Here is a 27289-nt window from a genome sequence, read left to right on the forward strand (position 1 = left end):
TAATGTTCCTAACACTTACATTAAATACATTTACCAGAATAAGTCTTTTTTTAATTGTGTGGGCGTGTCCTCAGGTGTTATGAAACACTATGCTGAATGTGTTTGGTCAGCTGATTAGTAAAAAAGATTATATAGTAAATTCTAAAATGTGCATCTTAAATATCTATGTTGAAGACTTCACCTCAAACAATTTAAGATCTCTACTTAAAGTTGGCATTTTGGAAGCTGAACTGTGTATTTTTTTCTTGTCAGTTTGTCTCGTCTGTTGGTGTGTCTTCTTTTTTTCCGTTTTTTTTCCTGCTCTGCTGCTATATTTATATACATGTACATAAGTGGACATGTTCATCAAGAGATATTTTAAAAAGCTGGTAGAAAAACTTCATAAGGGCTAAGTGAGTCATTAATAATTTAACTTTATAACTGAAACTTTTTGCTTCATCTCATTTCTCTTTCCATCAGTATTTCGTCTTTGACTTCTTTGCCCATAAAGAGATCTTCTTTGACAAAGTCATCAAGCTGACGGTTGGTAATAACATGAGAATAAATGCAACTTCCCACTTTAATGCTGATTTTTTTTTGGGGGGGTACTGTTCTTATTTCTATTTCTATAGGTTGATTTTGTGGTGGATTTTTTGGTCCTCTGCAGGTTGTTCACTCAAAGATGCTGAAGACGTTCTCTGTGGGGTCCTTTAAACTGGATGTTTGGACAGTCTACAAACAGCCAGGTCAGTCATGTTTGATGATTTAGAGCAGGGGTGTCAAACTCCAGTCCTTGAGGGCCACTGTCCTGCAGTTTTTCGATGTGCCACAGGTATAAAACACAGGAATGAATTGGCTTAACTACCTCCTCCTTGTGTAGATAAGTTCTCCAGAGCCTTGCTAATGACCTAATTATTCTATTCAAGTGTGGTGCGGCAGAGGCACATCTAAAATTTGCAGGACACTGGCCCTCGAGGACTGGATGTTGACACCCCTGATTTAGAGAAAGTCTATTGCAGAGTGTCACAACACTTCCTCATTGGCTCCTGATGGAAATTAGAAAGATAAACTGAATAATTGTGTTTATGCCTTGCTTTCTCAGGTCATCAGTTTGTCAATAAGTGGGCAATGTTGACCAATCCTGGTGACATAAGCACTGGTGTCAAAGGATATGTTAAATGTGACATCAGTGTCTCATCTAAAGGTGATGCCGTGCAGCCGGGGCAAAAAGCAAGTGATGCTGAAGAACAGATAGAAAAGTATGAAGCACCTCTGACTTAGTGTTTTAGACACGCTCATCACACTGCAGGCTGAATGCTGTGTGTTGCCTTTGGAGATTAAATGTTGTTTGACTGGTTTGGAAAAATGTTGTCTGTCATTAGGAACCTCCTGATCCCAGAGGGGCTTCCCTCTGAACGGCCATGGGCCCGTTTCTGTGTGAAGGTGTACCGAGCCGAAGGTCTCCCTCGGAACAACTCCAGCATCATGGCCAATGTCACAAAGGCCTTTATAGGAGACAACACAGCACTCATTGATCCATATGTTGTTGTAAGCTTCTTCAAACAAGTGGTGAGCTGAATGTTTCTTCCATTTAAAAGTTCATCTGGAGCCACCTTGAACTGAGACATGAGTCTGAGTTAAGTTCCATGTTTTGGGGAGTTGGATGCAGAGCCACCACTTCTCTTTATTGAAAGGCCTCAGTAGAGACGGTTCAGGTTTCTGAGGTCAGTTACCAGGCCTCAGATTAGTGGAAGAAAAAAATGTAACGGTTTCTGTCTGCAGATGGTCAGTTCCCAGTCAACTTCACAGCATAGATGCGTTGACTCTATAAAACAGTGTCAATACCACTCAGTCTTATAGAGCAAAGTGTATGGAAGATCAAATCTAGACTAAGTTACACAGCTCTCACATATTATCTGTAAAGCAAGATTCAGAATAAAGGATAGTTGCAGTCATGGTATTCAATGACAAACAGTGATCACTATAGTTGTGTTTGTCTCAGGGTCGCACATCCACCCAAAAGTCTTCAGCAGACCCTGTGTGGAATGAGCAGATTGTCTTCACTGAGATGTTTCCTCCTTTGTGTCAGAGATTAAAGATCCAGGTACGAAAGCTTGATACTGCTAATTGATTCAGCGTTCTGAAAAAGTGTATGCAGGTGGAAATTCCCTATAATTTTATATTCATTTTCCTTAAAGGTCTGGGATGAGGGGAGCATGAATGATGTTGCCATAGGAACCCATTATTTTGACCTAAGACGTATCTCCAATGAACAAGATGGAGACAAAGGTGAGAAGAACTGAAGATCTAAAGCAGGTCTGAAGGTTGAAAGGAAATGCAAGTGTTTAATCATGATAAGGTTTTTCTTGTTTACCTCATGTTTTTAGGCTTTTTACCAACTTTCGGTCCTGCTTGGATTAATCTGTATGGCTCAGCTCGAAACTTCTCTTTGGGTGATGACACAGGGGAACTCAATGAGGGCATTGGCGAGGGAGTTTCCTTCAGGTTCTTAGAAAGATATATATTTATTTCTGTATGACACATTGCAACTAAAATGAAGTGTCTTCTTTTACCTGATGTATATGCCCTGGACGGTGTGCTTGTGATTTTAGGGGTAGGGTCTACTTAGAACTGACAGTAGAGATTCTGTCTGGGGGCACAGGCTCAGACTCCAAACTCAGTCGGATGATTAAACCTGTCAAAGACACAAAAGCAGGAAAAGGTGGTGGGAAGGATGCTAAGTCTTCTGGTGGAGGCGGAGCAGGAGGAGGTACAGGGGCAGCTGATGATGACAAAGGAAAAGCAGGAGCAGCAGAGGTCCTGCCTGTTGATCCTCCTCCGGTGGTAAGAAAAGGCCTTTTGCTTGTTCCAAAAATAGGTATCTATTTAAAAGCAGCAAAATGAAATTGTACCAAAATTGTACCATTAATTACTGTAAGTTAGTTGATGAAGCTCAAGTTTGAGTGCTTCAGCCTATAAGACAGACTAGGTCCTATAGCTTAAAAACCTTTTTAAATAAAAAGACAGTTGATAAGTGTCAAAACGCAGATTATACATGCCTAATTTCATAAAAAAATGAAATTAGGCATGTGTAATCTTTTAGATTAGATTTACTTCATCATGCATCAGTGTAAATATTGTTATTTAAACTGAGCAAGTACTTCTGATTCTAGCCAACTGAAGATGATGAGACCTTCCTGCTTTTTGGTGCTTTGTTTGAGGCCACCATGATTGACCGTAAGATTGGAGACAAGCCCATCAGCTTTGAGTTCTCCCTCGGTGAGCCACAATAAAACCCCTTTTCTCTCCATTGTAAAATATACTTGAGGCAAAAACAAAATAAATGTATTCGGTTGATTATTTATTAATTGTAACACTGTTGGGGTGAGCATTGACATGTTGGGTCACTGGTACCAGCAATAGGTCCTTTCTTTACTTGTGCATCTTGTTTCAGGTAACCATGGTAATGTCTTAGAGTCTTCCGTCCAACCAAGTACTGCCAGTCCTGCAGTGACTCGGAGGAGAAAGGTGCTGGACATCCCGGACAGCAGTGACATTTTTGGCTCCTCCCTCACCCACCCATCCTCACCTCTCCTCCCCAAAGACCCCTCTGATTCATGCAGAGCATTAAAATCTACTACACCTCCGGAAAAACCACTCATCGTCGAGGGAAACAGGTAGGTTTCATTTGAACATGCTGCTCAACAGTAGAGATTGTCATCTGCAGTTCATCCACACTGCTTGAAAACTTAACAAACTGCTTCTTAAATGAGCTTAAATTGGACTTATTTGCTTCTTCTTCTGCTGAAGCTTTTTAACACAATTTCATGTATTTCCCTCTCATAAACACGGGTCTGTTAAAGAATTAGAAAATCTTCTCAAAATTTTTCTTCATACTTGACATGATGAAAAACTCATCAGGAGGACAAATAAGAATCAAGCTTTGCCGGCTTCTCAAATTGATGGGTAGCTGACCATCATCTGTTGTTATTATCAAAACAAACTGTAATCCTGGGTCACGCACAGTATGTGGAATATGTGTTCAGTGTTTTGTACATCGATCAAATGTTCATCTTAACTCTGCATTATGCCTGTGTGTGGTTACGTTCAGATACTACATGTATTTACCTCTCGAGAAGAAGAAGCCCTGTGCCAGTGTTGTGAGCTCCTGGGAGGACAGAACCTACCGGTTCTACAACTCCAATATGCTGGAAAATATTGCTGTGCTGTTTGTAAGTAGAAACACATACACATGTGAACACCTACACACACAGCAGCACACACATAAAATGTTTTTATAGCTTCACAAGGTCGTTGCTTTGACTTCCATTCGTTTTTTATTTATTTCTACAGCCCAGCCCTGATCCTTACTGTCAACCTAACTGTTACCCTAAACCTAAACCAGACCTAAACTCATACCACACTTTACACAAGGGAGGAGATGCAAGAACAATCATTTGCTTTTTCCCAGCCAAACAACCTGCAAAATTCACACATAAAATTCAAATACTGAGCTTATACATGTGACACGACACAAGAAAGTTGAAACATTTTCAGCTTTAGTTTTCTTTGCTGTCTGTTCCTTGTATTGGGATCACCCCAACTGAAAATTGGAGGAAAATTTATATTTTTTGCTTCGTTTGTCCCTCCCTGTAGGTGCAAACCTAACTGCTGACCCAAAAACATGACTGTTCCTTATGGGACCTGGGCCCCATGAGGAGCACACACAAACACACGCCCACACACGACCACGCACACACACCACCTCTCACATGTGTTTCATCTTGTTTATATCAGAGCCCATTTCTAAGTTTCTTTATTTGTTTGTGATACTGAAGATGCACCACTTTAGTGACTCAAAGATGAATCAATCTGTGGGACTGGAGGTTTTAATAACAACCCAAATAATAAACATAGATTTGTTTTTACACATATCTTAACTTGATAAGTACACCCGAAATAAAGAAACAAGTGCATCAACTGCTCTGTAAGGATCATCGATTTCTGAAAACTGCAGTGTTTTAAATTTAACAGTCTCCTTGTAATTATTCTCTGCCATTGTGTCCTACAGGAGGAGGGTGTGTGTGTTGCTGCTGACCTTCATAAGAAGCTGGACCCAGCAGCTGAGGCAGCTTTAAGAACTGTGCTCAGAGAGTTTTGTTTGGATGCCAGGTAATTCCAGCAGAGCTCTCACTGCTCCTTTGGAAAGCAGCAGAAGAGCATCTGAGGTTTGCAGCAATGAATCATTTCATTATGTTTATCCACCATGTTGGATAGCAGAGTTTACCTATTAATGTATTGTTCAACACTAAATCCAAATATTTCTAAAGTGATTCTCAGACATTTAATTTTATAACTTGCAAATTTCCACACCTGTCAGGTATCAAAGAAAAAATATCAGATGTTTGTGATATTTTACAGTCATGTAAAATATCACAGAAGTCACCTCAAATTATAATGGAACCATTCTGTAAAAATACTGACTTTCTTTAGCACAGAAATGACAGTGAGGAGAGGAACAACTTTAATACACATTTTATTCCCACATTACAATTCTTATAACATTAATCCCTTTCCAGCCTTTCAATTTACTCCTGGCAAATCATCACCAGATAAGTTTGTATTTTTATCCATTTTAGGACTTTGAATTGACATCAATTTATTTATGCTACTGCATTTTTCAACCTTAGTCATTAACAGTGGCAATAATTTTGGTTAATGTAACATAAATCTGGTTGCTTCTCCTTCACTGTTTACTGCTGTTGCTCCACCACTAATTAAAACACAACAACCAGACACCCTTCTTACAACATTCATTGAGTTAATCAACAAGCAAACCACCTGTAGCTGTCACAACCAAAAGTGTTTTTTAATGGGTTTCTAGTTTTATAGTGGAGGAATTTTGTTCTGCTCTTCAACATGAATTGTGTGTTTTACAGGGATTTTATTGCCGCTGCAGAGGCCAAACTGAAAGCAGAGCTGAAGAGCAGCTACCTGACAATCCTGGACAAGAAACGTTTGACCATGTGCAAACAAGAGCTGGTGAGGCTGGCAGCACCTCCTGAGGGAAGGTTTATCTAGATACAACGAAAAATCTTTGAGTTTTAATCAACTGATGCCAGAATCATACCTTTTAATTTAGTATCTGATTAATAATTAGGATTTACTCCTGGGCAAAACATGACCATATATGGTCATGGAAAACAGTCACCCTCTCTTGCAGATTTCTTCAAGTTTCTTTTTTATTTTCACTGTTAAATACTTGGTATTTGGGCCTATGTGTTGCTTGTGGTCTGTAGTGGGTTTGTCTCGGAACTCCCCAATGGGTGTCATTGTTTACTAAGAATGTTCACAAACTTCTATTTGAGACTTAATAATATTGCAACTATTATTAGTCCATAACATTATTTTTCCTTTTATGAAGAATAGATATAAAAATAATGGGCTAAACCAAAATACATTTTACAACATTTTGCTTACATTAAAAGTATAAGCATAAAAGTTAATCAAAGTAGACTGAGAAAGTAATTCATTTATAATACATAGGCCTGTCGCAAAAAACGATAAAGCAATTAATCACACGATAAATTAAAACTATCGACCTTATTTCAATTATCGGCTATATTGTTTCTTCCTGCCTTTACTGTTGATCACACTGAATGAAAAAAATCTCAACTCCGGTGCTCTCCACTAACCCTCCCTTCCTTATTTCCTTAGTGTGATGCCCAGCACGCACTGCACGATCTTATTTTACTAATTTTGAAACCAGGCCAATAACGTACAGGTGCACGGGGAACCACCCTCCTCCAGAAGGCTCCCCGTGGCTCCCTCTGGTGGACAAAACAGCTCCCTACAACTCCAGCATCCAACACATATTTTATTACATTGAAGCGTAGCTTAATTACAAACATTTGCATAGAAGGAGTGGCAAACACAATACACATTCTCAAGGTACTGTCTTTGCATCTCCTGAGGTTACAGTTGTTTGTTGTCGCTCTGGACCATAAAACTAGAGTTTCTTGGGACATCTAGCCTTTGATCCACTCTCCTGCTAGGTGTCAACTCTTTCCCCCTGGTTGGCATCTGTGGTCCTTTTGTCCTCCTGTCAGGGCAATTGTGACTGCAAGAATCCTGCTCCGTTCCCGGGATTCTCTGGTTCAGTTCTCGTCCCCCTCTAGGGTCATAAAATTCAGTTCCTGAGACTCTGGGTTGTATGCAAACGACCCATTCTTCCTACCAGGCTAAGTGTCACCCTCGCCATCCGTCTCCAAAGTGACAAACTCATTGTTTTCTTCAAAGATAAAAGAAACACAGATCCCAGGGGCAAACAAAGGTTCCTCAACCCTTATTGTCTCCTAATCTCGAATATTATATTTGTATTTATATCCTATTTAGGTCACGTTAACGAAGAAGTTGTTAACGTGACCAAAGTAGGTTATAGGCTAATGATTTTTCTTCGGAAGAACAGCTGAAAAGTTACCGTGTTTTCTGGTAGAAATTTCGCTCCAACTCCTCCCCTAGTTATTTATATTTTCTTTGCATGAAATGTTGAATAAACATTAATTTTTCCACTTATCATCGCCGATGTCTGCTGGACTTCGGGTTGCACCGTGTCAGCTATTCGGGATTCCCTCCGTGTTTCCCCTCAGAAAGCACGGAGGAGAATCCACGCTTTCTGATTGGCTCCCGATCACATTCAACAGGCTGTGTTAAGCTCCCAGTCTGGGCAAATCCTTGATTTAGATCGGAGCGGCCACGACGATCTACCTAACACACAACACAATTTGTGTTGTGTGTTACCCCCGAACGACAGTTCTAAGACTTTCGTTCGGGGGTAAAAAAAATCCTGTAGTATTACATCAGGCAGTCGGATGTGCCCCTCTTCTCTATTTAAATCTAATGATTACTGAAGGGCAATGTACTATACAGACTTCATAATCTGCACTCTTTTGGTTGAATGCAGTATTATTTCCTCTTTGGCTTTGTGTTGTTTAGTTTTTATTCAAGTATATTTATTGTTAATGGAGACTGAGAATCTATTTTATGTTTGTTTTTGGTTGTTTTATTTATTTTGTACATCAGTCCCAGTGTCAAGTGTTCTTTGGCAGGAAATTGCATGTATTATTACGTAATTTCCATTAAATCAGTGTAAAAAGGTCTTCAAACAATATTATCGATTATCGCAATAATTTTTTGAGACAATTAATCGCCCAGCAAAATCTGTCATCGTGACAGGCCTAATAATACATTCAGAGTATTGCTTGCTTAATTGCAGCGCAGTTAGAGTGTAGTGTCTCTAGTGTGTAGATAACAGGCTCAGCTAAATGCCACTCCCCGTAGAGGCAATCAATAAACTAATAAAGCATTTAGACGTGCTAATTTCAGTAAGAAATTTGTAGTAGCCTTTTTGGGTTTTTTTTTTCCAGAGCTGTAGTTGCAGTACAGTAACATGAATATTGTATGTCTGTGCTCAAGTTCAAATAGTTGGTCATTTCTAACTTTTTCATTTGCCAATATTATTTTCAAAAACTTACATTGCTGAAAGTCAGCTGAAGTGTCAATTTGATCAACTAATCAAAACTGCCTCCAGCTATAATAATCAATAAAAAGGTCACCCTATGCTGGATCTCTGTAGATTTTCCAGGATATTCCCTCCATCCATCCATCCATTTTCTGAGCACCCTTCTCTCTAATGGGGTTGGGAGGTGCTGGTGCCTACCTCCAGTTGCGTTCCCGGCGAGAGGCGGGGTACACCATGGACAGGTCGCCAGTCTGTCGCAGGGCATCAGGATATTCTCCATGTCTAAAGTTTACCAAGACCTTTTAAAGACCTTTTGGCACCTAAACAGGAGTTCACCTAAATAGCAACATAGAGGGTCAAATAAGTAGTTCTTCTATTGCGGTCAGACTGAATAAGTATGACTTTAATAGCTCTAAAGTAATGTTTTATTGGACAACAGGTCAGTATGGACTTACTGTGTGTTCTCCAGCAAAATGTTTTGGCAAAGTATTAATAGAACACCGCACATACATGTGTGTTGCAGGAGAGTATCGTAGGAGAGGCTGTGATGCTGGGAGAGAGGAAAACAGCAGCAAGAGGAGTGAAAGAAATGCTACAAGAATCAACTAAGCTAGCACAAAAACTACGTTTCCTTGTGGAGGAGGTGAGAAAAGTTTTAACAACGTCTGACTGATATGTTTACTACAGTATCCTAACTTTTCTTTATCACATACACATCCTCACATTGCAGCCCCAGCACACAGTCCCAGACATGTTTGTGTGGTTGCTAAGCAATAACAAACGTGTTGCATATGCCAGACTTCGAACCAGAGATCTGCTTTACTCCAGCAACCGGGAGGCCAGAGGAATTCTCTGTGGGAAGATAGTAACACTGTATCTGAAGGTTAGAACATGCATAGTACACTGCTCCTTTAATTGCTGCACAATTGTCCATAGGGAAAAAATATAAATTCTGTATTTGTGTGTATGCAGCCTCCAGGTAGGCGACCTGCAACATTGTCAGTCCAAGCCAAGCTGGATGTGTATTTGTGGTTTGGAGCTTGCTCAGACTCCAGCCATATGCTGGATGACCTGCCTGCAGGATACAGACCAGCCACAGGGGGCGCCGACAGCAACAGCCCTCCTTCTTACCTGCTTTGCATGGGTAAGGAAGAAGCGCCTCTTGTCCATTGTTTAATAATAGATTGATCAGAATTTTTTCTAGCTGAATGCGACAGAGAGAAGTCAGAGTTTTTGGTCCTAGTAAGCAATCTTAGAGAAAAATACAGAAAATGCCAGAAACCTAGTTCTGGTCTGTCATAGCCTTTTACTTTCCTTTACTAATTTGGGACACCTGAATTGAGGACCTAGTGAGGCTCTCATACCACTGATTACTGACTCTCTGCTCTGCTCAACAAATATCTGTCTTTTAATCACACATTCTAACACTTTCACTTAAATCTTCCACTCATACACACCATTCACCACTGATATCAGTTCCAAACATCATGTTTGAAACTTTAATTTTCTCACATGGTGCTGAATAAACCCTTACAGATGTTGTGACCTCCGATGAGCCAGGACATTAAAAAGAAATCTAAGATACAAATTTCTATTATCTTAAAAACATTGTTAGAATTGAATGATTTCTACGTCATCTAAACAATTATTGCTTTTTGAGGACTGTAGCAAGACATGATCGGTAACACAGCTTGGAGGTTTCTTGTTCGTTCTAAGAGCTTCATCAGATGAATGTCAGTGCAGAGCTTGTGGATGGACCTGCTGTGTTTGTTTCTGCAGAGCAGCACAAGTTCCAGCTGCGGTGCCACATGTATCAGGCTCGAGGTCTGATCGCTGCAGACAACACGGGGTTGTCAGACCCATTTGCGCGAGTCACATTTCTCTCACACAGCCAAACCACCAATGTAAGAGTGTGTTTACATGTATTGTTGGACCCAGCTCATATGACTGGGGTTTTCTTGGCAACCTGACTTAAAACACTATAAAATCAAACTAAACTGAAGAGTATATTTTGTTCTAAACTGTGCAGGTTTAGAACAAACTTGTTGCGGTATTTCTGCTCTTCATGTCTGACTTCGGTCTTCTTGTTTTGTGTGTGTTGTCAGATCATCAGTCAGACTCTCAGTCCTACATGGAACCATTGTTTGCTAATGAGCTCCCTTCTGTTAAGTGGAGACCTGCAGCACATCCAGGAGGAGCCTCCTCACGTTGTTGTTGAGGTTTATGATGACGACGCTCTGGTAATCCCACCACAAGACACACGATTCAGACGAGTCTCTTAGTTTCTGCCATCTCTGAATCCCTCCCTGCTCTGTGCTCTGTGCAGGGAAAAGCAGAGTACCTGGGAGCCACAGTGGCCGTCCCTGAGGTGCGCTTGGCCTCTGAGTTGTACACTCCCCTATTCTGCAGTACAGCCCACTTCACTGTGGCAGCCAGTCAGGAGGAGACCTGCTGGCTGCATTTGAACTGCTGCAGGTTAGTCTCTCTGGTCACTCTCATGCCAAAGTTGTATGAAACGGTGACAATAGTTATACAGAATCTTATTTCCATGGATACGAACAAATCCATGAATAACAGTAAGGAGCAGTACTCCTTTAATTTTTTTCACCATGATTATCCAAACATCTTGTGAATAAGAGAAATGTTTAGAAGAGACTGGTAGTTGTCCCAAACAGATACAGGAAGGGTCAGCGACTCCAGACAGTGACAAAATTCCACTCTGGAACTTTGTCTGGTATCTCATAAGCTGGGTTTTCATTAGAAATGTGAGTAAACCTTTTTCTGTATTCCACTAATGCTGATAAAACACAATTTGCAATCACAGTCTTTCCATTAAATAATAAACTAAAATCATAGGTGAATAAGCTTGATCATGCAATAAGTCAGTGCTTCTCAATTATTTTTCGTTACGTCCCCCCTAGCAAGAAGAAAACTATTCGCGCCCCCATTCCCACCGTGACTATCCATCTCTGCATAACATTTTTTCCTTATTAACATTTTTTTCGCTGAAAAAACTCTAGCGGCTTATCGGCGTGATTGGGATGTAACGTATTTAAGTGACGCGCTAATTTATTTGGCTTCATGCTGTCCGCTGCGAGCATTTTTAGACACAGCAAACACACCGGTCTTTCCTCTTCTCCAACTGTAGTCACAGTGAAGCCAAGCGCTAAATACGCTTCGTCGTATTTCCTCTTCTTAGCTTTCGGTTGACTTTCTGTTGTCTCATTATCTTTGTCTCTCTCCGCGTTTCTTTTCATCCCTGTGAAAAACTTTTTCATGTTGGGGGTTGTTGAATAACGGAGGCCATAGACAGAACGCAGTCAGAGCTTTTTGTTGACTTAACACTGCTAACCAAGGCAAACCTGTTGTCTTGTAAGTCATGAAATGTTGCACTGTCGCAAACGTGACAGAAGTAACAATGAGAGCGCCACTGCCGCCTACTGCGCAATTACACTTTATACTAGTACGGCCAAAAAAAAAGACTGTTCCCCAGTATCACACGCGCCCCCCAGGTATCGCACCGCGCCCCCCAAAGGGGGCCCGCCCCACTATTTGAGAAGCACTGCAATAAGTCATTACACATCATGGTAAAGATGGATGTAATCATTCACATGTGTTCATAATTCAGTCATGGTGTTAGTGCTCATCCTCTTTCAGCCATCTGAGTGGATGTCAGCGTCTTATTCAGGTGTTGGAGCGACAAACTCCTTATACATTGGAACATCTACGCATGCAACGTTTTGGGGAAATTGCAGTCTGTAATTTCACAGAATTGTGAAAGTTGTGTGTCATCATGTTAGAATGACACAACTTTCTGTGAACTGTGCAGTGTTGTGAAAGCTCTGGAGGAGCCGGCTGCACATCTTCAGAAAAACTATTGACTTACTACTTCTCGTCTTCTTTGTCGTTTTCACCAGTAGTAACATGTGATGTGACATCACACAAGTCAATCAGACGTCACTGGTGTGATGTGATAAAAATGTTTCCATTGCAGTTTTGCAAAATATATCTACTTCAATGATGCCAAAAAAAATCACCTCATTCAAGTGCAACAATATTTTATTAACTAATGTTGATAACATTTTTTTTAAAATTGTTGTTCATTGAAATTCATTTTTATTTTTTTCAATTTGCACAATTATAAGGTTAATGGAAATGCCAGGTCTAGACAGAACTTGAGACCTTATACATGTATATCATGTTTTTAAAAAAAAGAAAAAAAAGAACTTTTTAAAACTAACTTCAACAGAGATAACTGGCTCACGCCATTGTGATCATACTAATCCAGAATGAATTTCTCCATCTTCTAGATTTCAGAGTTTGGCCAGATGAGTCTGCCAGAGTTAGAAGAACAGGAAGGAGGCATTTATACTGTTCCTGCCAACATCAGGCCAGTTCTCAGCACCTACAGGCTGGAGGTTTGTCAGCTTCAATCATGAGGCATTGAGAGGATCTTTAGAATGTCCTTTTAGAACAGATGTTGATATTTCCCGTTAGGTTTTGTTCTGGGGACTGAGGGAGCTAAAGAAGGTTCAGCTCCTGTCTGTTGATCGGCCACAGGTCTGAGAAATTCACTTACTTGGGAACCAGAATAATATTTTTCATTGTCATAATTTTTGCATTTAGTGTGTTTCCTAAATTTATAACAAAAAAATGTTCCAACGAATATGCTTTTGGAAAAAAATGACTTTTAGGTGTTCATCTTTTCCAGGTGTTCATAGAGTGTGCAGGTAAAACTCTGCGTTCCTCAGTCATCCAGAAGTACAAATCCAACCCAAACTTCACCACACTGTTAGATGCCATAGAGTTGGTAAGATCAACACCTGCAACATACATAAACTATATTAGCACAGCAGCAGAGCTTCAGAACTTAGTTGATCTAGAAGGAACACATCATGTTGGGCGGAATGTCAAAACATTCTAATTACAAAATCACTTTCAAACATAAATGATCAAGTTAATGTCACTGAGTGAAATAACTATTTGATCCATTATAACCCAAGCAGAATTGTGGCTTCTGTAGATGGGCTGTGTTCCCATTTGATGCACAGATCTAGCAAACACAAATATGGTCTGTACAGTACAGAATACTGTCTCTTCCATTCCAACCTCACCACAATCTGTCAAAGGACATCAGGGACGAGATCATTCTCTCTCAGTCAAAAGAAGCCTTCTCTGAAAGATGTTGGTCAAATACACAAGACAAGCAAAGTAATGGGAGGGTCACTTGAGAAAGGAAAGAAATTAAGCTTCCACAACTCCTGGAAATCCATGTTAGATCTTACCCCACTGTGTTCAGATGATGATGAGAAAAGGCAAGGATCAGCCTACATACCGACAGACTGGAGGCCAGTGTGCTTTAACTCTTGCTTTAACAGTTTTTTTTATATTTTTGTTGTACTTTCTTGCACATTGACAATCAAAGGAAATCTAATTCTTGGTGATCATAGTCATCAAGGGTTATTATGATGACTTAGGATAAGACGATTGACCTGTATTGTAAAGTGCCTTGTGACAATGTGTTGTGAACTAGTGCTTTGTAAATAAAAATAAAGTGAGTCTAATTGGTACCTTACTGTAAGACAAAAACTTTGCTTTTGTCCTAATGTCAAACATATACTGATATGTTACAAACATATCAGTATATAATAGGTTTCTTCTATAGTACATGTTGTAGAAGGCACATGTACATCTAAAACCTCTTTCACAGAACACTCTAATGCAGTGGTGTCTCTGCTTCAACACACATGGCTCAAATGTCAGCTCATTAGCAGAGCTGTGTGGCAGCATGCTATTGAGTCAGTTTAGCCGTGTAATCAAACAAAATGTGTTCAACAAAGATCTGAAAACTGCAGGACTCTGGTCCCGAGAATTGCACTGCTTTGTCTACTAGCCATCTCCATTGATGAATGTCTGATGGCGTTTTTGCTGTGACATTGTACTGCTCTTTATCCCCTGCACTGATACACTTATTGAGCACTTTAAATTTCTTTGTCCACTTTGTTGTGCGGCAGGAGTTACCAGAAAACGAACAGCTCCATCCTCCTCTCAGCATCACAGTCGTTGACTGGCGGGCCTTTGGCCGCAGCACACTGGTTGGAAATCACATCATCAACAACCTCAAGGCCTTCAAGTACACTCTCCCTCCCTCTCACGCAGTTCAGTTACACAAACCACCTGAGGTCACACAAACCCCAAGACTCTCCCTGACACAAGAGCCACACAGTGTGAAGGGTAATGATTGTTTATAACTGTGTTCAGTTTTTATTAGCTGTCAAAGCGGTTCATTCCTTATCATTTTCCAGCATGTTTATAATAAAAGGCCACCACTTTGAAGATAAAGAACTTGGATTTTATGTGAAATAACTGAACAGATAACTGTTAAAAAACAAAATACCTTTTAAAAAAAGTTATCAGACATTTAATGACATGCAAAATAAAAAAAAATCATGACTAAATGGACGATTTAAAAAATCACAATTCCAAAATGACGACAAATGTAAATAAAAATAAGTCAGTTATGAAAATGACAATAACTGTTCCATTTTTTCAACAGGACCAAAAATGACCCAGATTTGATCAGAAAAGAGCCAACAAGATTTAGATAAATGTTGTTTCTTACACTTGTAGTTTTGGTGTTATTTTCAGTTCAGCTTTCATTCATATTACAAAAGAAGATTCATAAATTCATTCAGTCATTCTAAGAGATTTGTTCCAGTTTTGATTTAAGTAAAACCTGTAAAGAGAATGAGGAAGTTTCTTCTATCCATCGTATTGAGTAAGATACAGATCCAAACATATCTGATTAGAATTGAGTGGACCCATATAACTGGTTATGACCTGGAGCTGTTGAGATGGCATTTGTGGTATAGAAATAGAAGTGAACTGAACTGTGGTTGACAGGGCTGTTTCAGGATGCTATAGAGACCCGTTCGACTGTGACTCTGACTAATCAGGACTTCCTCATTACTATGGAGGATGAAGCTCTGCCTCCAGCTCCACCCACACCAAAACCACAAGCCAAGAAGAAAAAGGTGAAATTTATATGCAAAAGAACCAGTGGTTATTTTACTTGCACAAACTCCAAAATTGATCCTTTCTGAATATATTTCAAACAGGAGAGCAGCTCAAAGAGCATCCACCGGTCCACTAAGAGGAGGAGGCGAACCATCGCTGATGAGACTGTAGAGTCTGTCATTGACTGGTGGTCCAAATACTACGCTTCTGTGGACAAACAGGTAACTGACTGCCAGATTTGTGCAGAAACATTAATTTAATCATTTTAAGAGATGTTAATTTGTCCTGCCATTTGTGTTTATTCCAGGCTAAACAGAAGGACAGCTTCCAACTACCTATTGTGTTTGACAAAGGTAAGACATTTTCATCTACAACCAGTATCTTTGTTTTATGTTGCCGGGACCAAAATATTTCAATCCACCTGGTAATGAAAGCTCTCATATCAGAAGCATGTACTGTTTGGTTGACTGATCTCTCCAGATATCTGTTAGGCCATTTTGACATCATGCAGATGCTTTTGTAACACTCACGACGTGTTAACAGTTAAAACAACAATAATAGGACCAGTGCTAGGTTCGGCTTATTATTAGTTGAAAAAAAAAAAAAAAAAAAAAAAAGAACAATAGACAATATAAATACAATTGACAAACAATAACACAAAATCAATTCAAAATAATTTCCTGTTCTTCCAGAATAATCCCTGTTTGAACTTTTAAACCTAATGTTACGTTTTAAGGGATGCTGTTTATTTAACCTAAATTGTAGTTCTAATTTAGTTCTAGCTAAGAAGGTTAATCTAATTAATTTTATTCTTTTAAAATCTATTTAAGGTGTTTAGTTTTATTTTAAGAGATTATGATATACAAATATATTTTTAATCTCCTATTTTAACTAACTGCTTTCTATTTTCACCCAACAAAAAAAATGTACAATCCACACCAATAATGTGCGTGAATACAATTCAAAAGGAAAAAATAAAACACAATATTAATAATCCAGTAAAATACTGAACAACTTGTGCTCCAATCAGTCTTTCCTTGGGGTGATTTTGAAGGGTTGATTCTGGTTCTCTGGATCCGCTTTTCTGGGTTCCTGGGTCAACGGCTCGCCATCGTAGTCCAATTCGGCAATTTGGCTCGGAATTCCCGGTCCGACTTGAGTAGAACTTCATAAAAGGCCTGGTTTAATAACCACAAGCACAAAAGTCCCTTTAACTTTTCTGTGTGTCGCGCAAAGCAACACACTAGCCAACTCGCTCATTTGTTACATTAACTGATTAATCGGATAAAGAAGTCTGCACTTTTTTATACATTAATTAATTCAATAATGAAAAATGTTATTGTCTAAAATACAACAACAGCCTTTCTTTTGTGAGAACTTAATCATTTGTCACATGTGATGCATCAGCAGCTGCTCCAGCATCCGCCGGTGGGTCTCCCCCTGCTTCTCCACTAACTTATCGAGCTGTGTTGGGTTAACAAAGAACATCTGGGTCATCAGCCTCTCCAACCATAACGCGGTCATTTGAAGGATTATTCCTCACTGGCATGGATAATCTGCTTTCTTGGGGATTTTCCTGTCAAGACTCCTACAAGCTAAACAGTTTTTTTTTTTTTTGTTGAGTAACTATGGTTACATATGTTTTCGACTGGTTGCAGCCAAAGAGTGGCTTCCAACGTATACTAACGGAAATACGTTGCTCCGTTTTTTCCGTTTCGGTCAATAGATTAACTTTACAAATAACATTTATCACAGAAATAAAATACAGTCTTTCACTCACCAAGTCCAACAGACAACACTCTTAAAAAAAACTCCTCCAAAAATGAGGAAAAAGTTTTCAGCTATTCGTAGCCTTGCTAATCGGCGGTTCGCTTTGATCTCCCTTAGCTCGGCACGACTCTTCGCTCCCTCGCTCTCTCTCTCGGTCTGTCTCTCTCTCTCTCTCGGTCTGTCTCTCTCTCTCTCGGTCTGTCTCTCTCTCTCTCGGTCTGTCTGTCTCAGGTGTCTGTCCTCTCTGTTTCTCTCTCTCTGACTGTCTCTCTCTCTGTCTCGCTCCCTTCCCCTAGCGCAGGGATGGGCTAGTCACCTTGACTACACGGTCATGTGACCCTTCAGAATAAGATACTTTTTTCTTACACTTGACCGTTCTAACTGCTGACAAAATAAATAAACTTCACACAGTTTCAAATAAAACAAAATAAAATACACGAATATAAATCACACTGTCTGTAACTTTTATTTTATTTTTTTATTATTATTTATTTATTTGAAACTATTTGCCCTATTTATTCTTCCTATTTACGCATTTTATAATTATTTATTATGAAATAGTAATTAGTTAATTCGAATGAAGGCTATTTTAACCTGGGTTACACTTTGGTCTACTGGTCTTCATTATTGCTGGATGTTCTGATTGTTACCAAGACAATGATTCTCTCTTCTTCTCTGAGCAACATTGACGAGAACACTGTGTAACAGTAAAAGATTTAGAGGTGTTGTCCCATACCTGTACCACACAGATCATTTTTAATACTAAAAACATTTTGTCTATCATTTAATAAAGTTGATTTATTGTTTGGCTATTTTACAGCCAAACAGTATTGCATAATCAAGTAACTGTGACCTAAACAAATGCTAAAATATAACTTTAAAACATTTTGACTTTGCAATTCAACAGCTTGAAATTGAGCCACTGTCTCTTTAAGAAGCTCCTGTTCTTTCGGAGACTCTGCTCTCAGCAAGTCATCACATTAACATTATTTAGTATTTACAATTTACAATTGTTGTGGGAGCACTGGTTCATATAATGAGCTCTGCAGATGTGCGGTTTCATTTGTGTTTGCTAATCGTGCTGCTAGTTTGAAGGAGCTGAGTTGGTGAGTTGGGAAGGAGGTCGACTCTGTAAGGTGGAAGCTCGGCTTGGAAAATGTTCCAGATACAACTACCTGAAATGAGCTTTCCCCATTTGGTGGCTGTACCTTCCCATAGAAGTTCGAGGCAGGGTGATGATTGGGCCACTCAGGAGAATTTGGGGTAGAGCTGTTGCTCCTCTACATCCACAGAATTCAGTTCAGAGCTTTGGGTATCTCCCTCCTGAGCTGGAAGTTTTCCAAACACTTCCCATGTTTGCAAAGGGAACAAAAACATTGCAAGCAATCTCCAAGCATGTAGTGGATGTTTCCTGCTGAGGTGATCCAGGAGCAAAGCACCAAGTTCTATAATATGTTATCTTTTGTACTTAGCTTAAGTGATCCAACACTTTTGACACTTTTTGTCTCTTTCTTGGTAAAGGTTCTTTTTGTTCTTCCTCTTCTCTTTACACAGCTGGTAATAGCGCTTAGCATTCATCAACAGCTCAGCATAACACAAATTATCCGGCCAGAACATGGCACGCTAAATAGTAAAATATTATTTTATAAAGTCTCTGAAAGCACTAAGAAAGCTAAATTTTGTATTATTATTTTTCTCCACAGATTATCTGCCTCATACTAAACTGTCAGTTTTAGCAAAAATGTAAAGAAAATTATAAGCATGCCATACTGCAGTTTCAAATGACATTTTCCTGATTCACATGCTCAGTTTCTCAGCAGCAGCCAAGAGACTAGAGGCTACACTTTTTGGATCATTTAAGAAAACCAAAATTTTCCAACCCTAAATTAATGGAAATATTTCTTCAATAACACAGTTTTCATTTAGAACATCATGTTTTTAACCTCATGACATGTGATGAGGTGAATGTCCCCTGATCCACACTGTTGTGCATTGCAGCGTCACCATACCACAGCTTGCTCAGCGATGGAGTAGACTCCTTGGGTAAGGACTTTGACATGCAGTTGGAGGAGTTTCTTGTCATGCACAACCAGCATCTGGTTTTGTTCACTTCCTGGGAGAAATCTAATTCATGTCTCGCATGAATTTGATTTCGCTTGGCCACAGAATGACATCTGCAGGATTTGGGGACAAACTAAATCTTTTTGGTTTCTATGGATGCCATTCTGTTACTGAACAATCTGCATGGTATTTGTAGTTTTGTGGGCAGAGTTGTACACATGATGAATAAAAAAACTGGTTTGTTCTTCCACTTGAAGAGTCACGGTAAACTCTGGCAGGTCTGAGAGAGACTTTAATTATGTGCACGTCGTCGTGTTTGTTGCTGTGTTCTGCGTCAGTGTATGTCATTGAACACATCATGTGTGCTCTGCCGCAGTCAGCAGCCAATCAGATGGAGACAAGAAGAAGAAACAGAAAGGAAAGGAGACGCTGGAGCTCAACTATAGTTTACCTACTAAAATCGCAACACTTCAGGTAAAACACCAAGGACATAAGTACCAAGTTAAGTCTTTAGTTTATGCATAGAATAGCAATGAACTTACAATACAAAGGAAAACTTTTCAAAACAATATGAAAGGTTGCTTGTTCCATTGAATTTGAATGCATAGATTTTGTTACAGTTGTCTCTGAGCAGCACATAAACACCTCAAAGCAACTGTCAAGCACAGTGATGGAGGGATGATGATGTGGGCTTTGTTTTGTACTCACATAACCAGAGCAGCTTACAGTCATGAAGTTGACTGTGAATTCAGCGAGGAGAGATGACCATAAACTGGTTTTTTGAACAGGGCAGAAAATGAACATGGTCATTTATCAGAATAGCTTTTTACTTTTACACTAAAGTTGTGGCTGTTTTAAAATATTATCTGTAGCAATGTATACCTAAGACAAACAATCAAGTGTGATCATTCCCTAAGGACATTCCAAAATCCATGCTGTTTTTTCAGCACCTCTGATATCTTAAAGTTGCTTCCAAATGTTTGGCCTGAACTGACTATCAAAATGCAGCAACTGACAGAGTTAAGAACAAAATGTATGATTAAAACTGGTTCTGTTAGTTTTTCCCAAACATCTTTTGGTTTTAGATTTTGTTATATGTAATGCATCATTTCACTGAGGATGTACCATGCTCATTTTTTACCCATTTAGTCTTTATTGTTATTGTAACAATGAAACGTTATATATCAAAATGTTGGTGTAATTTCAGATAAAAACATCTCACTTAAAAAAAGACTATAAATAAATAATTTTCTCCCTTGATTAAAAAATAATTAAAAAAAAGACATAAAACTGGACAAGATCAAATTGACCACTTAGCAACATGAGAATGTTGAATGCTGAGTAAAAACTGCTCCTCAGTTTGTGTAGAATAATAGATTTCTGGTCCTGAAACATGAAACCGTAGATTTTTTTTTTTAACAGTTGCGGTTGTGATCTGGTCTGTGCAGCTGTACAGAAAGGAGCTGGAGGTACAGTTTGGTCCATTTGATGATTGGGTCAGCACATATGATCTGTTCAGGGGGAAGGCCAATGAGGAGGGAACATCTGATGAGAGATTTGTTGGGAAGTTTAAGGTGAGTTCCACTGCAGGTGCTGCTGCGAGACATGAATTAAAATACATGTTAAACTATTATTTTTAAATTCACTTAGGGTCGATTCTGCCTCTATAAGCTAAGTGATAAAGATGAGGAGGATGGGGAAGATGTCACAGACACAGGCCACTACAGGGTGAACAGAGGAATCCCCCCAAACACTTCAGTCCAAGTTCTCATCCGGATTTACATTGTCTCTGTGAGTCCAGCTGCGTCTGCTCTCTGTTTTTAAATGACATGAAGCTTTAGATCCTGCCGTCTTCTCAGGCATCCAACCTGCATCCAGCCGACCCAGATGGGAAGGCCGACCCTTACATTTTTCTTCGCCTTGGAAAAAATGAAATCAAAGACAGAGATAACTACATACCAAAAGAACTTAACCCTGTTTTTGGACGGTAGGTGACCGATCTACTGAACATCCGAACATTGTACAGTGGCTTCATGTTCTGAGACGGCTCTCTCCTCCAGATCCTTTGAAATGCAGGCGACATTTCCGCAGGAGTCTCTGCTGTCATTGCTCATTTATGACTTTGACTTGGTGGGAGGCGACGACCTGATTGGAGAGACTCGCATTGATCTTGAGAACCGGTTTTTCAGCAGGCACAGAGCTACATGTGGACTCCCTAGCGAGTACAGTCTGTAAGTTCAGGTACTTTCCTGGGGGGCAGAGTTTAGGTTGGAGTGTTACCTAGAGCCTGGTAGAGTACAGTACAGATACAGAGAAGTAGCTCTTCACCTAATCTGACACGCCAGGCAGGGAGAACATTAACCAGACAGCAGCCAGGAAATCCATGGTAACTCTGGAGGAGCTTCATAGATACACAGCTCAGGTAGGAGAATACATAGTGTTGAGAATATAAGTCTGGTTAGCATAACTTTAAAGACAGTCAATCTTTGTGCACATGAAATATGGGATCTAGTATGAACATTTTGGGTGGATTCTAGGTTAGGTGAACTTAGATAAAAATCCACAACTGGGGCAGTGGTTGACTCTCTGAACTCAAATAAATTACTAAAAACAAAATCTTAAATACTCTCCTTCAGACAGGGGAGTATCCAGGCACAGGAAGCCTACCTGTTATTAGAATCAACAAATTCTTTGGGGTGGTTCAAGAGTTCAGTGAAACATTAAAACTTTAAAAAGTTTCTCCAAAATATAATCAAACGTATTAAGACATTTTCTTAAGCATTAAACAGCATGTTTTGAATTAGTTAGTTTTTAACCATACTATTTGCATGCATTTTATCTTACTGAAATACAATAGAATTAGGAAACTATTTTTACTCTTAAAATATTTCAGGTATTTTAAGAGCTTTTCTTGACATAGAAGAACAGTGCAGTTTTTAGATCCAAAGTTATTTAGCATTAGATTTTTGTGCCAGTTTGTTTAAAATACAAATCAGTTTCTTGTTGAATTGGTGAGACAGAGAGCCATTGCGTCTAGCTGCAGGTCATAAATTTTCGTCTGGAATGTAAGGAGGAGACTGGTACGAGAAGATCTGGGTGTTTTAGCAGGCCCCAAAAATTAACATTAAGACAGCCCCACAAAGGGAGGACACACCTTCTAATGCATATATTTAAATTAAGGGAAATACACATTCTTATAAAAAGCTTTGTTTTACAGCAGAAGATCGAATTGCTTTGTGCCCGAGTGAGCAATTCCCAGAAATGCATTTTTGTCTTTTCTTTTCAACTTGTTGAAGGTAAATTCTATGTTTGTTGTTCGTTGGACTTTTTGATAATCTGGGTGTGATGCTGACGTAACATTCTGTATGCATTGAATTCTCTGGATAAAGCTCTAGATATCTGAAGTCTGATGTCGTATGATTGTTCTTTATCATTCCCCTTGCATACGTGGAGACTGATGGACCTGGGAAACAGAGGAAATTAACGAGCAAAGTGAAGATATTCCTCTGATCTTAACAAGAGACCGGACAACTATTAGTGACACACTTAATAAATCTGATATTTCTGGAGGAGATAAATGGAGAAAGTCATAAAAGAGAGTGATCAGAAGAATGGAGTGAAATAAAGAACAATCCTGTTCTGTTAGTAGATCTCAGACCAGAATGAACTTTCACTTTCCAGCACAACAATGTGACTAAACAGAGCAAAATGAAGCATTTTGACCAAAGCACATGCATGTGTTGCACTACAACCATTTTGCAAAGATTGGGCAAACATTTCAGTGATTAGATGTATAAACATGTTAGAGGCAAGGGCTAAAAAATCTGAAAGACTTTCAGCTGCGATTAAAATGAAAGATGGTTTTACAAATTGACTGAATGCAAAGGCATGTCACGCTTAAACTACTTTTATTGGAGAAGCGAAAGGCGCAAAACTCTCAAATATATGGATAAACAAATAAAACTCAGAGACGAATTCTTTACTGCCAGCCACGACGGGTTGGGTAATTTATTAACACGTTAACGCGATGCATCAATACAAAAACATCGTTTCCAAAGTCTTTCCCCAAAATAGCTCCAAAATCTCCCCGTTCTTCGTCAAGATTCTTGGCTGCCCATTGACTGAGTGTGTGTTGGAGTTTCTCTGGAACACTAATGACCTCTTGATCTAACATCTGCTCCACATCAGAACTGCCAAATAAGCCAATTAATCACAATTGTGATTCCTATCTATCTAAACAGCTTACTTCCCAACTCGTGTTTTGGTCCAACTTTTGTGCTTTGCAAGCAAGAAAGTCAGGTCAGATCGACCTTACTGGCGCCAACAGTCTTTCTGCAAAAACAACTCCTTAAAAAGTATGTCCGCGCTAACACTTTTAAAATGTATCCCAAAGTTCTACCTTGTCTTGGTCTGTCACATAAAATCCTCAGAAAACATTAGCTGTTTTGTGTTAGTATGTGGTGTATGTTTAAGATGAATAAAAACCTTTTCAAATCACCGAATTAAATCTTCTGATGAGTGACTGAGCGCCTCTCTTTGACTGCAGAGGAGGTTATAATGCCTGGAGAGACTGCCTGAAGCCTTCAGAGCTGCTGTCAAAGATGTGCAGAGACAACGGAGTGGACGGTCCTCATTTTAGTCCAGGACGCATCATTGTGGCTGACAAAATCTTCACAGGAAGACTCTCTACATGCACGATGGTAAAGATAACTTACACAACATGCTCAGGATGTTTTGAGATGGTCTTAGACATCAACAGTGAATTTGTACAATTGCTGCTGTGTTCACTGGAAGAGGATTATTTGAATTCAATTCAAAAGTTCCTTATTCGTTCCAAAGAAAGACTAAATGAGGTTGTCACTCATAAAATCCAAGTACCTTCAAAGACTTCCTTTTGTTTTTTTTTTTTTTTTGTCTGGCTGTGGATATGATCTTTACCCATACTGATGGATAGAAGAGATGGTTTAAACTACTGCAGCCTGTTTTAGCTCAGCTTTGGAAATGTGGGGTCGAAGTTCAAATGTTACTGTTTTTGAGCTTTTCAGATTCTAATTCTCTTCTTTTCGGTAGAAGAGGATTCTTACAGTACTAAAATCTACTAATAATTACAGTAAGTGTAATTATTAGGATTACAAGTACTGTACTTGTAGAAATACAGTTCTGTACATCTGCAAGTGTAACCGGATCCGATCTGCGTCGTGCTGGTTTTAAATGATCAGGCCGTGGTTCGCCTTTAAAAGGATTTCCTTAATTTATTCTGACAAGAATAACCAATAGAAAAGAACCGTGTTACAGGCTGCCCGCTCCAAGCCCTCTCCCACAGGACAACAAGACAAAAGGGGGAATCATATCTTACAACTAGTTAAACATGCAAAATAAACCTTTCTATACAACATACCTGGCAAGAATAACAAATAGAAAAGAACCGTGTTACAGGCTGTTGTGTACAAAATTACACAACAGAAATTAACTTAATAACTATAAATAAACTGGATGTATTTAGATACAAAATAAATAGTACACACCTCTCCCACAGGACAACAAGACAATAGGGCAGGGTCTAAGGGATGCAAACATTTTAAAGACAATACCACAGAAGAAGAAACAAAAGGGGAGGGGCTTCAGTTCTTAAAGTAACACAGTGAAAACAATAACAGAGATTTTCAGTCAGGTAGGTACACATATAAATAGCCAAAAAAAAAGACATTTTGAGTAATTATAACAGAAGAGCAATTCAACCAGGTTACACAAGTACAGTTGCCACGTTTATGCATCATACAACTGTTAAAAGAAAGAGGAAAATTCTTCCTGCTGCAAAGCATCCAGAAGCAGAGAGAACAAATGTCTCAACATGCAGCAGCTCAACCAAAGACATTATGAAGAAAAATCCACAAGAAACAATCACACCGAGCATTAACAACATAACAACACCCTGGTATTGTGATAAATACCAGGTAAATATCTTCACAATATTTACCAGAATTTTATATTTCACCAGTATTGCTCCATACACTGTATTGCCAAATGTTTGCTTTGAAGCTTTGCAAATTGTCCACAAGTGTGTTTATGGGAATTTATTACGATTCTTCCACAAGTAGTTTTAAATTTACCTGGAGAAAATGCCCTGATTCATAGCCTTCTCTAATTCATAACATATTTATTCTGTTGAATTGTGGTTAAGACTCAGGCAAGTCAGTCACCTTCTTTCACTCCACACTCAAGTCTCTAATGGACGCTGCTTTGTGAACTGGTGCAGTCATGTTGGGACAGGAAAGAATCTAAACTGTTTTCACAAGATCAGAAGTAAGAAATGTTCTTGTTGCGCTGTTTGGGTGTGCATTAATAGTTCCTTTACTGTTCTCCTGGCAGTGAAGTGTTGATGATGGGAGTAGATTCAGGAGTATCTTCAGTGCTCCATCCACCTGCATTCTGTGGCCGAACTCACCAGAACATTTCAGCTGAATTTAAGAGTAGACGGGTTCAGAATGTTTCTCCTCGCTTCCTTCTATGGAAACGAAAGAAGCGCTTCTGATCAACACAAGTGTTAGATCACCTGTGCTGATCTAACAGGTGATCAACACCCATAGATAACACCTTATTTTCACAACATGCTTTTAAAGTTGCCCAGGTTAGAATTTTGTGTCTTGAGTTACAAAATACTGATTATACATTATCAAAATGAATCCTTACTGATTACATACATCAACGTTAGGTGTTAGCTAGTGCTGATATAAATAACGCTGGTTATTTATATACAGCCTTTCATGAAGGTTAAAATTGTCAAAGTAATATTCATTTTAAAGCCAACAACATTAATTTCCTGCACCCCAACAGATCACACATGACTCTCAAGTCATGGGAAGAAGGGCAACTTCAACTCCAGCTCCTTCAACAGGGTCCTCTCTAACTTCTCTGCTCTCCTCTGGAATAGTTATAATGTGCTTTAGACACCTGTCTGCATCTGCCTCTTCACATTGATCTAAGATCCACTTCCACAGCCAGGAAATCTGCTATGCACTGTTCTGATCATCTTTAGCCCCACAGGAAAATAGAATTCTGCAGATGCTAATTTTGCAAAAAGCTGATGACCTCTCTGCACTTTCTGCAAGTTACAGCATCTCGTGACTCTGCTCTCATATTTTATGTGGTCTACCAATTCATATATAATTTCCTGTTGTTTCCTATCACTTTGTAATAACACCTCAAACAGCTGACTGTTGGTCATTTGGTAGCAGCAAAATCCATGATACCACTCTGGAATTCACTCAGCTCCAGAGGTCAATCCAATCTTTTCCAAATATTTTTAGAAGCATTCTGCATGCCTAGGTGCGGGATTGTATACACTTGTAGACGTTGAAGTGATTAGAATTCCTGAATTCATCATTTGGATGAGTGAGTGAATACTTTTGGTAATATAGTATGTTGTAAAGGACAATAGATGTGCTGCGATTATATGCATGTAATCGTTTGCATTTGTCCTGGTCTTAGATGAGCCGGTGGAGTCATATGAGCACCTGTCTCTGAAGGTCCTGCACCGCTGGGCAGAGATCCCAGCTGTGGGATGCCAACTGGTACCAGAACACATCGAGACCAGAACTCTGTACAACAAGGCCCGGCCTGGAATGGATCAGGTACATCAAATCAAATGAGTTTTTTTAGAATGCAGTGTTTGATATTCAAATCATTTTTCAACATGTTATATTACAACCACTATTTTCCTTCCACTTCACAATTATGCACTACTTTGTTTTGGTCTATCACATAAAATACATAAAATACAGTGATTTATGGTTGTGATTTGACAAAATGTGAAAAGTCTAAATAAATATGTGCTATTCTCTTCATGCAAAAACAACTTCTCCACAAAAAGAAAAAGAAAATAAACAAACAAAATATTCTATTCAAAACGGCAAAAATATTCAGTCAGCAAAAGTCCTGCTG

General features: G+C 39.2%; 1 protein-coding gene across 1 annotated transcript in view; it reads left to right on the forward strand.

Moving 5' to 3' along the window:
• Window positions 1-26953, forward strand: part of LOC129357683 (fer-1-like protein 6) — a 30620-nt gene extending 3667 nt beyond the window's left edge. The window contains 35 exon segments of the mRNA XM_055026757.1: window positions 460-522; window positions 647-725; window positions 1082-1238; window positions 1362-1548; window positions 1982-2083; window positions 2178-2268; window positions 2367-2484; window positions 2592-2823; window positions 3153-3258; window positions 3434-3656; window positions 4091-4211; window positions 5051-5151; window positions 5919-6021; window positions 9024-9143; window positions 9231-9383; window positions 9473-9644; window positions 10280-10404; window positions 10606-10740; window positions 10827-10890; window positions 10893-10975; window positions 12811-12918; window positions 12998-13060; window positions 13212-13310; window positions 14515-14734; window positions 15404-15534; window positions 15619-15738; window positions 15825-15870; window positions 19286-19330; window positions 19725-19822; window positions 20797-20922; window positions 20999-21139; window positions 21208-21335; window positions 21409-21579; window positions 23895-24048; window positions 26837-26953. Of these exon segments, the coding sequence (XP_054882732.1) occupies window positions 460-522; window positions 647-725; window positions 1082-1238; window positions 1362-1548; window positions 1982-2083; window positions 2178-2268; window positions 2367-2484; window positions 2592-2823; window positions 3153-3258; window positions 3434-3656; window positions 4091-4211; window positions 5051-5151; window positions 5919-6021; window positions 9024-9143; window positions 9231-9383; window positions 9473-9644; window positions 10280-10404; window positions 10606-10740; window positions 10827-10890; window positions 10893-10975; window positions 12811-12918; window positions 12998-13060; window positions 13212-13310; window positions 14515-14734; window positions 15404-15534; window positions 15619-15738; window positions 15825-15870; window positions 19286-19330; window positions 19725-19822; window positions 20797-20922; window positions 20999-21139; window positions 21208-21335; window positions 21409-21579; window positions 23895-24048; window positions 26837-26872 (4221 nt within the window). The 3' untranslated portion in view covers window positions 26873-26953.
• The last annotated feature ends 336 nt before the right edge of the window (window positions 26954-27289 follow it).

This window comes from Poeciliopsis prolifica, unplaced genomic scaffold, assembly GCF_027474105.1.
Source record: "Poeciliopsis prolifica strain line A6 unplaced genomic scaffold, Auburn_PproV2 SCAFFOLD280, whole genome shotgun sequence".
Taxonomy (NCBI): Eukaryota; Metazoa; Chordata; class Actinopteri; order Cyprinodontiformes; family Poeciliidae; genus Poeciliopsis; species Poeciliopsis prolifica.